Raw genomic sequence first — 13,859 nt, 5'->3', positions numbered from 1 at the left:
TTATTTAAGATTCCCATGGAGTCTCAAATATAGCTTATTTAGTTTTATTTTTTAATGAATTGAAATTTAGTGAAATAGGGAATTTTTTTCCAGATAATTTGAGAAATTGTAATAATTAGGGTAACGAATAAAATTTGCTTTAATGAGTAAAGTATTGAAAACTTTAGACAATATCTTTGGAAACGCAATAAAAAAGTAGGTTGCCGGGCAAATCTTAGCCCATTCAATTACTACTATTCAAAAGTCTGATAATTTAACATTTGCATGTATTAGAAATTTAATTTAGTTGCATAAATTTCTCATTACCAAGAATGGTGAACTACGAATAACAGCTTTAGAAAAAAAATCGATACCACAGATTGATTTTCTTTCATTTTTACAATATTTATTATTTAATTTTTACATTACAATTTTTAATTCTTTACATACTAAAACTGTTATTAGAAACAATTTGCTTTATGCTTTGAAAAGAGAGCTTATTTTTCGAAGTGCAGGCTATAAAAATTCAACGATTAATTCGTTTAAAAAAAATTAAATATTGCTTGATAAGTCTTATTTTTCTCCTTGTCTGTAAAAAAATTATTTATATATAAATCAATCGATACGATGGCTCCCCAAAGCTAAGGTGTACTGAGTACTGGGTTAAATTTGTATTTATTTCATGTGTTAATAAGTACGAATTTAAAGTACAATTATGTAAGCTATCTGCCTCTATCCATGTCACCTAATCAGTATATGACCCAAGTTACCAGTAAAAGGTGAATAAAACCCGCCAGAAATAAATAATAAATTGATAACATACTAAAAACACAATCTAGTGCCAAGAGTAGCTAAAAAAGAAGCAATGGGAATTCCTTAAGTACGGCTGTATTTCATTTATATACTATCTTTATTATTTATTTAAATTTATTCCGTCTTTTTGTGAGATAAAAGTCAGTTTCCTTAAAAGTGTTTAAACCAGGAGTGGCATGAACTGTCTTCTCTACAGTTTATAACCATCAGTTAGAGCAAAGAGCAGTTGTAGTTTTACTGATTATTTTAATTGCCCTTTGTTGTAGTTGATACATCAAATGTCTTACTTTACTAAAAAAAAATAGCATGAATAGCACAAACTAAAACAAAATGTCGTATCAATCTTGGAACGTAAACACCTACTTGAAGCGAATAAGGGCTAAACAATTAAAGGAAAAATAATAACAAAAAAAGATAAGATTCAATAATTAGATAGGAATAGTAAATAAAAGAACTCGAATAACAAACTGACCTAGAAAATACATAAACACATTAGAAAAAAAAAACAAAATGTAAAACAATCATTAAATACGGTAGTTATTAATCAATCTATCTATGTAAAAACAGTGTTGAAATAATTATATAAAATTATATACACAGTAGTATAATGCTGTATAATTATTTTGCATTTACCAATGTGTTAGTATATTATTTTTTATTTAATTTTATTTTTATAATAAAACATGTGTATTACAATAAAAATAGAAAGGCAATGAGAAAAATCAACTGGTAATTATTATCTTTATACCATTTTAGTTTTTTAAATTTCTCGTAAATTATACAAGTGATATTTGTAGGTAGCAGTTTTATTGTGTTAGAATGGATACATATACTGGTTTAAATTAAGTGAAACAGAAGTAGACCAATGTTTTATTGTAAAATTTTATTCATATAATCTTTAGGAGCCAAAAATCAAAGTGTAATAAATTTAATTTACAGTATATCTGTTCTGTATTTTGTGTGTATGAGAATGAGTTCGCATGTGTATGCGAAAGAGATCTTTTCGTACAAAAAGTATCTTTGAATGTGCACACTTGTGCTCGTTTGTCTGAGTGTTATTCGTATTGATTTTTCATGCAGGAATGTACCTGTATCCCCGCTATCTTATGATAGCATTGCAATCATAAAGAGACATAGTGAGACCAGTTGCAATTGTATGATATACAATGTACCGTTTTCTCGACAGTCATTTTTGCATAATACCTTCTCTAGTCAATTCGAGACTGTCAGACGACACATATCGCATTAGTTAAAAAAAAACGCAAGAAGCGACAGCCAGAGACCCGCAAGTTGCACGGAGAGTAACAATTAATTTTCAAGATTGTTTCCTTGTGCTGCAAATGCTTGAAAGCCTCATTAACACTGCTGAAAGCTTATCATGTAAAATCATCAAGGAAACAAACATTATAAAGGTTGAAAGTACCTAGCTGGACATGAAAATGTTTGCATCCAGCTGGAGGTAAAATAGAGGCTCCTCTTAGGAAAGGACACTTTTCCATCATTGCATTGTACATCTAACCTAAGGTTAATGTGCATTAAGGATATTCTGCAAGTGAAGACAAAATAAAACAATAACTTGAGAAAAAAAACAATTATATTTAAGAAAGTAGACAAGCTAGGTACGAAAGGAAGGCACAGCCAATAACCAAGTGCTACTATCTTGAGACAGTATTTGTAACTAATTCTCTTTACATGGCCGTCCAAGCTTTCTATCAACTGAGGATATAATTAGAAAAAATTAATTCCAATAAGTTAAACTTTGTTATCATTCACAGCTGTGAGAGAAATTGAAGCATTCGACTCAGATTTACAATAGTAAGTTTTTACCTGAAATAAACTAGTATAAGTTAGATTAAATACTTTGAATGTGGAAAAGAAATCAAAATGACAGTACTTTCCAAGTGAGCTTTAAATGGGGATTTCTTTAATTTGCCCTTCTTGTGTTGCTTAAGATCCTTAAAGCTTTTAAAGAAAAATAACTGAATGCAACGCTATAACCTATTTTTAATGAAAGAGATTAATGAAGAGGAAGAACGGTTCAGAAACACTACCCCAATTATCTCTGAGTTTTAAAGAAAATTTATTGAACTTGAAATGCCAACTTCAATTCTCTTTCAATTCAGTCATTGAATAATGTTTTAAGGTTGCTTTTTTTATTACTTACAATTTTCTAAATAATTATTCAGGATTTTTTACTGAGAGCTTGCTTAACGATTCTTCCTAGTTTGAATTTATCAGAAAGAAATAGACGTACCTTGGTTTGCTTCTAAGGAGAGTAATTTCGGGTGGCACGACCGTAAGACATTTTTTTTCTTTCAAAAAATTTTTAAATATGGGACTCAGATATATGCAGTGACTTTTTGACCTCTTGAGCCGGTGTATTAAGACTGAACAGAAGGAATGTTGATTTCAACTGCTTGCTGGGTGAAAAAGAAATATTTTCTTACAGACACATTTTCCTTTAACTGTATATGATAAACAAGAATAATTATTAGTAGTTGTCGGGTCAAGTTCTATCCGAAGTCACTCTGGACTAACAGAGTTATTTTAACTAGTGCTGAATGATAAAAATTAGGTCGCAAAAAATCAAACTGTAAAAACTAAGGTGGAAGTAGGTTTGTCTTCCAGTATGACCACAAAATTAATAACTTTTGGATCTCCACAGATACATATACTAAAGAAAACAACAACAAAACTAGCCAAGTCTAGGACAAAAGCCAGATCCCGAAGTTCAATGCAAAAAAAGTTGACTTTTAGAGGAAACTTCTAAGGATGTTGTTCATTTACCTCCAATCTAATCAGTATAACGTTTCGAAACCTTATATTCTTTCACAACCAACCTGGGTCGTGAGTGTATATTTCTGCCTTACAAATTATATACTAAAAGTGTTTGACAGGGGCACGTGTTTGTTTGAAAACGACTTCTTAAACCACAAAACCCAGTTAATGTTTCAACCAAACCAGAGTCTGAGAGATTATTTAATATAGTGACTTCCTATATTATTATTATTTACACTGTTTGAGCTATACTTAGCATTTTAGAATGGCGAAAACATTTTAACCTATCTATAGAGATTAATGTGATTAGAAAGATTGCTATCTAGAACCATGCCACCTGGTTTAAAACTTATAAAAGGGCGAGAGGCAATTAATTTTCCAACTTTTCGGCAAACCTCTTATTTCCCGAAATCTACATATTTTCTACCACCAAGGCTTGTAGAACATTTTTTACTTTAATCTCCTAAACAATACCATCATATTGAGGCACAAAATTTAAGTGTCTTCAGCCAGTTTAATTGGTAGATTCATGGCAGGTTGATTTTAAAAGTAAAGTGCTGAAAAGCAATAATCACAAATACAGTAATATTTGCATCTAAGCAAATGTAAATCTCGATTAGCAAAATATATCTTTGTTAAAATAGAAACAAAGACACAAATAAACGAGAGGTAATCAAGATTATATATTCAGGTGAAACAGTGGGAGGGTCGCCTTACCCTCTAAGAAAAAATACAATTTCTGTTTTGTGTAACACATAGACTACTAGGTCAAGGATTCGGTTCATTACTAAATTATCGAGCAATGAAGTTGCGTGAACAAACATAAATAGATCACATATTGATCGGATATTTTATTTAAATTATATCGTTTCATAAAAATAAATAATTAATTTACTGACCTAAAATACGAATCGAAGTAAGTATATTTAAAAAATATAATAATAGATCAGGGAATGCGAGTAAAATATACAAATTTGAATAAAGGGAATATCACGAACACTTTTCAGTTCGAATTAAAGAGTCAATTGTTAGGCGTTCAAGCAGAACTTAACGTACATACTCATTGAAGTGACTTCATTATTAACTTCTTCAGTCTTCTTTCTTCTCCGAAGTTTGTAAAACTGATCAAAGTTTAATATTTTAATGACAGAAGGTCATTTTAATTATATTTCTATTGAATTATTTATCAGTTAGAAAGGTTGTTACATTTGAAAGTTTTTTGATATTTATTAGAACCTGAAAATACTTTGTTTCCTCTTGAAGATCTTAGGCCTCTAAGAACTGCTGTTTATTAGTCTGAAGATCTAAGCCATAAGTCTAAATCGGTTTCAGTAGAAGATTGTACAATATCCGTACTTTGTTTGACAGTAATAGTTTGGATAGGCATTTAAGTAGTCTATTCAGAAAGTAATTATGTTTTTAGTTCAAGTTGTTTAAATACATTAAGTGTTTAATGTATTAAACAGAACTAGAAAAAAAATTAATACATTTCACTTATATGAGTAGTAACATTAATATAGAAATTAATGATTGATATTATGAGAAAATAACGTATAAAGGAACGTGTATGTGGCTACTTTCTCGCTAAAAATTTCTAGTTTTTATAGTCATTTCGTAAAATGATGACACCAATAAATATTTCGAAATTCGTTTGAGAATTCTAAAACGCAAAAACTATCAAGCTTGCGGATTTTTCAACGTATTTATAATGTTGCTCAATTGTCTACAAATTATCACATAATTAGAAGGTATTCTTTGGCTTCTTTATGAACTTTCTATGCACGATTCCAACTTTTTCAAGATATTTGCCAGTTACTTTGTTAATTAAGTTTTCTAAAGTTGAAATTACGATCCACTGTCTGGTAGTGCTAGATATTGCTGCTATTAATCACATAAATAACATGTGTGTACATAAGTCTTGGCCTGTCATTGGCCAAGTCTCTCTGGAAACCCTAGTATCTTTTTCTATCACTACCAAACTATCTAAGGATGAACTTGCGAAGGAAGAATGTACTAGATCTCCTTTTCTGTAAATTAAGATGTTGTTGAGGTCCTGACCTAACTTACAATTCATCTCAACTTACGATTCTCATCAGAGGTAATATTCATCGAGGTTTTTGTAGCTAATCAACCTTGGAACTGATCCCAAAAGTGCTGTATGGCGCTCGGTCTTACATATTCCTGGCATCTAGATTGATAACTTTGGAAAAATGGTGGACGGAGCCACGGAGGTAAGGAGGAAAGATGTGCACCTCACCACTTTACGAACAGTGCTAAAATACTCTTAAATGTCTGATTATCTGATTTATCTATTTCGCCTTTGATGATGGAGTAGAACGCTCTTCAAAGCTGAATTAAATATGTTGTGAACAAATCACCAATCTGAAAACTGAAAATAAAGAAATTTCACTAATTAAAAACTAGTTTTTACTTTAGTTTCTCACATTCCGGAAGAATGAACAACATGACTTAATAGTTTCATTTTAAATGTCACATAAGTGTCAGGACTATTGATTGAAAAAAATAATCCAAGAAAAGACGTGAAAAAAAAGAAGAAACATAAATAGAATGTAACTTATTAATAACAAAAGGTTCTATTTGTCTAAAAATAGTAAGAGTACTAGGTTGACATTTCTTCATACTGTACTTCATACGTATGCCACTCAATTAATCTATTATTTAATAGGAACTTAGTTTTGGTTTCGGATAAGTAATATTGACCATAAAAGTTTCCATGGTTAAACAAAATAAAACTTAAAAACAAGTTAGAGTTTGTTATGGTAATAGCAAGAAAGTAAACTTTTTACATTCACTTAATAATTGAGTGGATTAATAAAAGAGTGGATTTCTATAAGCTAGAGACACTGTGAGGTTATCGGACGGTTTCAAGGCAATAGAAGAGGGGCTAATGAAAGGATATCTCGGTAAGCCTAGAATAGTAGATAACAATCTTTCATAGAAATATAGAGCAATATTATTGTTCTACAAAAAAAAAGTTTAATCAATTCTAGAGTCGTAATTTTCTAAGATATCCAGACGGATGCCATACTGCATGAGTAAACATTCTGTTATATTCTTCACAAGGAAGTGATTCCCATTTATTCTCAAAGAACATAAATCATTTATAACAAAGCAAAATGACTCATTGTGGTGCGGTTCACAAATTGACAATTCACAAATAGACGTAGCAATGCTGGTTGAAATCCTCAGGGGAAAGACTGCCAAAAAAGTTTATCATTAGCACACGAGTAAGTTTACTATCTCACTATTCTAACAAGGAAAAGGTGGCCCTTTGGAACGTCTTAAACTTCTTGATGCAGTCCTAGTAAACAGGCACATCCATCGCATGAACCTGTCAACGGATAGTCTGTTCAGAAACAAAATGATATGGCACTTATTGAGTATGAAGGGCTGACAGTTCCGAGATTTCAGTGAAGAACTACTAGTGCTTCTAAGCTGTACCCAGGGACGTTATTGCAGAATACTTCTATCTAATTAAAGAGACAGGACTAGAAAGAGAGGGCAGCAGTTTGAGGGTGCTATAAACAGATCTTATATGTCGCGCTGGAGTCGCTTAATGACCCTTATAGAAGAATCTAATCTAACCTATCTTATCAGCAGTTTTTAGATCTGAGAATTCTGGTTTACAATGCTAAAAACAGATTGATTCATGTTTCTAGACAGAATTGGGAAAGTTAAGGAAAGGTAACCTTATCTTATTGCTGGAATTTCTAATAATAATGTAAACATAGATTCATTTAACATACTATTGAAAAACTAAATTTTTCTTGTATAACTTCTATGATTCAATCCTCAACCCTCATAAGTCTACCCTATTACTCTAAACAAGTTTGTGCCCTTCATAAGGGAAAATCAGTACTGAAATAAACTATACTTGAACATAAATTCGGAAAAACAATGAAAAATCCATTTGAAAATCATACAAAAAGTGATCATTTTTAACAACAATTTATTTCAGTTTTTATTTAAAAAATATTGCTCCAAAAAGGAGGTTCTATTATTGGGTAAGTATAACCTAGGTACTGTAAAACCTTCAATTGTGTTAACTAAATTTCTATAATACATATTTACATTGAAATACTGTTTAGTTTTTTAAACTCTTATTTTGTACCTAATTATTTCAAAGTCTAATGATATCGATTAAGATAGAAACATGTGTATTTGGAATGTTTATCAGATATGTTTTACAATATTATGAGAAACATGTTGATTGCATATTGGGAGACAATGAAATAAAACTTGTTCTGTTTATTGTTCTATTGTCTAGGTAACCAACCACAAGTATGGGGGAGGTATGCGCGCGCTAAAAAGAAATATACCGATTGATAGATATGGACAGAGAATGTCGCTTCGCATCAAAAATGTATATACTAGCTGTTAATGCCTTTCTATCTGACAAATTAAATTGTTGGAGCTAGCTTATCACACTTGGAAGTCTTCTGTCTGTATGAAACTCTTCAAATTTAAAGCATCATTATCATCATAAACATTTAAGCAGTATTTCCCAGGTTGGTTGGCTTTTCTACAACATAATAATAACACCAAAAGCTCTCATTTCTTTCAATGTTTTTCTTTTTATATTTTTTACATTGTGGCGTTTAAATGTTACAAAAATCTGGAACACTGATTAGGTAATTGTTCCCACAAAAGTGCCAAATATTTGAGATTGTTTTTTAGAATACTAAAACCATTTAAAACCTGGTATGAAATGCTCTAAAAATTTTTGTCATAGTGGCAGTTCCGTTACAAATATTGATTGATTGACTCTGAGGGTCAGATTGAGAGAGAGAAATACTCTAAAGTTCATCAACCAAAACCTCCAAAATAATTTTCCTTCTAAAATTTTTAAGTAACATAACGTCAAATCGAAAATATATTAAGAATTATTACCTGTATTTGTACAAAACATTTTTGTTAATTTCTTCACGAAATTCATCCTTTGGTACAAGAAGTAAGTATATTCTATGTACTTACTTGTTGTGATGAAATTCAATTTCAGAAATCTAACATTTGTGGATGGATTAAAACAAAACAAAACAAAAAAAATGGAAAAACAAAATTATATAAGGTTAATAAACTGTCTGTTCTGGGAGAAAATTTTAGTTTGGGACAAAAGCATTTAAAATTTAAATTGGCGTTCATAAGTCTATAGAGGAGCTGGTTATTAAAATGCCCAAATTCTTCACTCGCCATATACTTCAAATTATTGATATCTATAAAACAACAAACCATTTTCATTTAATGAATTAAATACCAATACTTCCATAACTTGAAACTTCTTAAGTGAGATAAAAATTAACTTATTCCAAAACATTTTCGATTCAAAATTTATTTATTTTTAAACAAATGATTAAATTAAAATTCACAGCCTCTCAAATAATAAAAATAAATAAATAAAAACTCAAACAAGATATTTTCAAAAAATAATCAACAAATTTACCAATACTTTTTAAGCTTCAATGCTTACTTTATTTCAATATTCAAACAATTTAATTTAAAATAGATTAATGTACAAAAATTTTAGTTAATTAAGCTATTTTTTAAAAATGAATATAATTTTCACATGCCCACAAATAACCTGGAACATTTAGTATGTACAAATATTTTTAGTTCCTCAAAACACCACAACCTGTACCAATTTATTTTCTGTTCCTTCTAAAATTAATGAGTTCTCTCCCTCACCATTCACTACGGTCTCTCTTTCATTTATTGGTTCTACAAACAAATGAATAAAAAAAAAATTGAATTATTTATGGCGTTAAAAGTAACAATGATTTCTAGAGATAAACTAGTGGAGAAGTTACCCAGTATTATCCTATGAAACACACTGCCCATCTAGTCACTTTTTTCATTAGAGAGGCCATCACGAAGACAGTATTTTTTAAGACAGTTTTGAAGTAAGATTTTTAACTTAGAGTATGATCATGAGATTGCGTGTTGATATGAAAATTCCCTTTATCTTGTTTTGGCGACTTAGATGATAAAAGGAACGTTAATATATTTATGTTTAGTTGGTTAAGAAACTACAAAAGGAGCGAAAATTGTGGGTCGAAGTATTTTTATTTGGGTTCTGCGAAGATTGGTTCGTTTGGTTGAAGCCTTGTGCACTGTTACATGAGTTTTAAAATTGATGTATAAATTATTCTTTTGTAGTAAAAAAAAAAAATGGTTTGGACCTATCGTTTAAGAGTTAAAATAAATGTATTTTTTTTTTCTTAAGTCTTTTGGAAGTTGCAACATTTTTTGAAATTCAAAACTGTAGTAAATGAAAACATAATTTATCTGTTTGCTTTGTTTTTATATTTATATAAAAGAGAATTTGTAATTGTATAGGTAAGTGCCAACAATTGCGATTAGTAATTAGTGATAATAGAACAGAAGCTATCCTATTTTATTGTTATATGACCAATAACGAGTTGATGATATTCCCATCATAGCTCCTTAAATTTGATTTAAGAGTAGATATCCGCGGGTGCTGATTAGTTTTTTTTTTTAGAGCAAAATCACAAAATCGAACAAGTAATAATGAATAAAAAAATCAATTTAGTGCAGAAGTTACTCAGTTCTGGAAGTCAAAATTACTTATCATTGAATAATTTGTAAATTTTTAAATAATCAAAAATACATTACGGCAATCAGGTAGGAAATTCATGTATAAAGTAAAATAACCTCCTACTTAACATGTCTATCAATCTACAAATTTAGTTAATTCGTTATCACTATTCTTATTGTCAATTCTTTCAAGATATTATTGTAACCAAAAATTGTATTTCCTATTAAAGCTTCAAATCTAATTTAACTTAAACTACTCTAATAATGATTAATTTAAAATAAAATCTTTTTTGCAGTATGGTGATATAGACAAAGGAAACTGCAAAGTTTGTTTAACTAATGAGCAATGCAGGCATGCAATATTTCCCAGAATATCAAGCAGAGCCGTCAATTGAAAAGTCAAGATGTTTTTAGTAAATCAAAGACGTAACAAGAGATATTTAAGTAAGTTATTTATTTATTTAATTTAGATATTTGAACGTCCTTTTCAGTTTTGCGAATTAACTAGTTCTGCAACCATTTTAAGGAAAGTACTGAATAGAAGGTTCAAACAAATTCTTGCTTATCTACCTTATCTATTTCAGTTGAATTTAAATTGCGATTCATTCGACGGAAAACATTATTACAATCTATTTCCTTGACAGGCTGTAAACTGAGCCAAAGAGGTTCACTATTTTGGTTCTAAGGCATTTTCTTGTGATTTACTGAATTATTTTGCTTATTAATTTCCAAAGACTGGAATACCAACCTTCATAACATATATGCAATGTTAACTCACTGCAGTTTTAAACCAGATTTAATTTTTTTATATACATATATATATATTTAGCATTATTTAACATTGTGCACAGTGTAAGTTAAACAATTGTAGCCAATATATATGTACTCCATTTGGCTCTTAAGGGAAGACGAGTAATAAAGTTGCAAACGATTCTAATCTGGAGTCAGGATGCAACAGGCAAGTAAGAAAATATTGCGTTCAAACCAACTTAAGTTTCATCTTCTTCTTTTTCAAAGAAGAAGAATGGATTCTACAATCCACTAATTGATCAAGTCTTTTAAAGGAGCTTTCACCAGTTATCCCGATCCTCTGAAACTGCTTTTCAGTCCCAGTAAAATTCTAGTAACTTCTTCAAATACATCGAATCCAACAAACTTAGGCGCCCTCTTTGCAGGTTACCTTTTGTTTATGTTTTCTTTTAAAAAGATTGCCTTGTGTTTTATTACATTTCTTCGTTGCTTATTCTCGCTAAATGGCCAGCCCATTTTAGTATTTCCATTCTAATTGTTTTAACGTCGACCAGTTCTTTAAACAGTCAGTACAGATCCCGGTTGTACATCTCCGACTGCAATTCTGGCGAACTTATTACTCCACGTCTAAGATAGTAACAAGTTCACAGTTGTACATATATTTCAAATGAAAATTAAAATGTACCAATCATTCATTTTGGTTTGTAGGCCCTTTAACAATTGAATAGGAATACTATTCAAGTATTTGTGGTCGAATAATTTAATTTTTTTTAATCTCCTAATTACCACAAAGTGGCAAAAGCCTTCGTTGTTCTAGTTATAAAGTATACAGCAATAAATAATAAAATTTATTTTTAATAACATAAAATTGTAGATAATATTATTGAATATTTGTAAGTACAGTCCTAAAAATGTATTATGACAAAGATGTATTTTTATTTATTCTATTTTCTAAAAAATACGTTGCAGCTTTTTTTATTTTATTTTTTAAAAGAAAGTTAAATGAGAAAAACTTTGAAAAACCCTTCCAAATAATCCCAAAAAGAATGTGATAAATGCTTTTCTTTTCTTTTTTAAGGTGAGACTGAAATGGAGAAAACATCAAGAAGTTCTTCAGGTGGGAGCAAAATAAATCGTGTCGGTGTAATGGAGCAGTGTAACCAGGAAGAGACCATCCAAGTGGAACCCGTTCCTGAGATTGAGACTACTCAGGTGGAAACCATCAGTGAACAATCATTTGGATCAGGTAAATATTTGTACACAGTTCAACAGGTAGTATTTATCTTTCATAAGTCACAAGTTAATTTTATGCTAACGTATATTGAACAAGTTTTATTTAATCAGTCTCGACGTAGATCTTATTGATAAACATTTTGCGTGTTTAACTCTTAGTTTTAATAGAAGTTTCTGAACGAATAGAACAGGGCTCCTGGAATAAGTAAGATCCGTGAAAGGTCTCGTTGCAAATTAAATAAATTCACGTCAATATCCAGATAATTAAATCTTTCGAAAATTTCAGAAGTTACTTCGTAAAGAATTCAGCACTCTCTTTGCCATTGTATTCTTGATAATAAAATGAACTTAAAGCAATAACCTTTATCTAATAGCCAGAGTTTTTGCTTCTAGAATTATACAAAAGAAATTAATTTTTTTCCCCCTATTACTTGACTTCTTTATCAAAATTTATCATATAGTATTCTGATATTAATCAGTTAAAATGAAAACGCTAAAGTATTTTAAATTTCTCAGCCTCCTAAATTTTGTTAGTTGTCATGTCTCAATTTACTCATAAATGATTTGGAAGCGTATTGTGTCAGATTCAAGAACATCATCGAATGTCGCATAAAACTGAAGTCCTTGGCGTATCACAATAGCGTTTCGCTACTGTGACATAGAGAAACACCTGCAGGTCTGTTAAGAAGGGAGACCTTTCTGCAATATTTTGTTAATATGTCCGTGGTGCCTTAATTATTAATCAAAAAAATAATGTAATCAAATTATTGATATGGATGGTGAAGCACGATAGACCAAAAGAAAAGAGAAAGGAGGTGAATACGGGGAAATTTCTTTTACTTGAAGAGAGGCTAAATTAAAGAGGTGACTTTAAAAACTTCAAAAGAAAGAATACCGAACACATTAATAGTTCTCTAGCGAATCCCAGTTTGCTGCAGGCCATTGTGATGAATAAACATAAATAGAAAAGAAAAATTATCTGAAGAGAAGGCTCTAAGGTTTAGCTTTAGAAACCATTAGGACGTGCCCAGGATGCGAATCGAAAGAATATTAAGAATACCCTTTTTTCAGTCAACGTTGGGGGTGCATTCGAGGAGGAGGTAAAAAAATGCCTTGGAAAAAGTGGCAGGGTTGGAGAAAGTGGAAATTGATAAGGTATTAAACAGGCTGTGTAGGCACTGTAAGAGGGTTTCCTATCATTCTCTCCGGATCCTTTCACCTCACAGAAAGAAGTGTTTGGGATATAAACAGGGCATCAAAATTGCCTGATTGAGTTGAAATCGTCAAAATTCATTATTATCAAGAAATTGTGAAAATTTCAAATTAATAAGCTGATTATTCTGTAATGTTGCAATTTTTAGGTATGATTTTGTTTACAAACTAAATGGGAGCTATTTCCAGAATTACAGATTATTTACTTGAAAAGAACATATAGCAGAAACATGAAAATATTATTATTAAGTGCAGAGAAATTTATGCAAATAATACCTCCAAATAATGAAAAGAGATTACTAGTCAAGAAAATAAGTGATATTAAAATATTGGACTTGTAGGTTCTTACCAATAATTCACTGCAAACGTAAACAAAAACTTACAAAAAAGTAAAACCTCAACAATAATGATTTAACTATTCCATCTGACTCATAAAAACAACATGCAACATTTAAAAAAGAAAAAAACGAAGAATACATAATTTAACCTGATAAAATGTGACATAAATGACAAGGTCATCG

The 13,859-nt window shown here is 30.3% G+C and overlaps 1 protein-coding gene and 1 long non-coding RNA gene across 5 annotated transcripts in view; one reads left to right on the top strand and one right to left on the bottom strand.

Annotated features, from left to right (window-relative positions):
- Positions 1 to 7,731: 7,731 nt before the first annotated feature.
- Positions 7,732 to 13,768, bottom strand: LOC141461037 (uncharacterized). Its single transcript, XR_012462481.1, has 3 exons — positions 13,688 to 13,768; positions 8,821 to 9,306; positions 7,732 to 8,113 (listed from the first exon to the last, which is right to left on the bottom strand). It is a non-coding gene; the product is annotated as an uncharacterized lncRNA (long non-coding RNA).
- LOC141461030 (anoctamin-4-like) overlaps positions 7,961 to 13,859 on the top strand; it is a 41,372-nt gene continuing 35,473 nt past the window's right edge. For 2 of the 4 annotated variants that reach the window (XM_074141651.1, XM_074141647.1), the window contains exons 1-3: positions 7,961 to 8,099; positions 10,440 to 10,587; positions 11,972 to 12,139. In XM_074141651.1, the coding sequence (XP_073997752.1) occupies positions 10,548 to 10,587; positions 11,972 to 12,139 (208 nt within the window). In that variant the 5' untranslated portion in view covers positions 7,961 to 8,099; positions 10,440 to 10,547. Of the gene's footprint in view, positions 8,100 to 9,233; positions 9,489 to 10,211; positions 10,231 to 10,439; positions 10,588 to 11,971; positions 12,140 to 13,859 lie in introns of those variants that run through there. The other 2 variants (XM_074141648.1, XM_074141650.1) reach the window with 2 other exon arrangements.

The sequence above is a fragment of the Rhodnius prolixus genome, unplaced genomic scaffold (assembly GCF_049639745.1).
Source record: "Rhodnius prolixus isolate KJV_2025 unplaced genomic scaffold, Rpr scaffold_6, whole genome shotgun sequence".
Classification (NCBI taxonomy): Eukaryota; Metazoa; Arthropoda; class Insecta; order Hemiptera; family Reduviidae; genus Rhodnius; species Rhodnius prolixus.
This window is presented reverse-complemented; position numbering and strand designations above follow the sequence as displayed.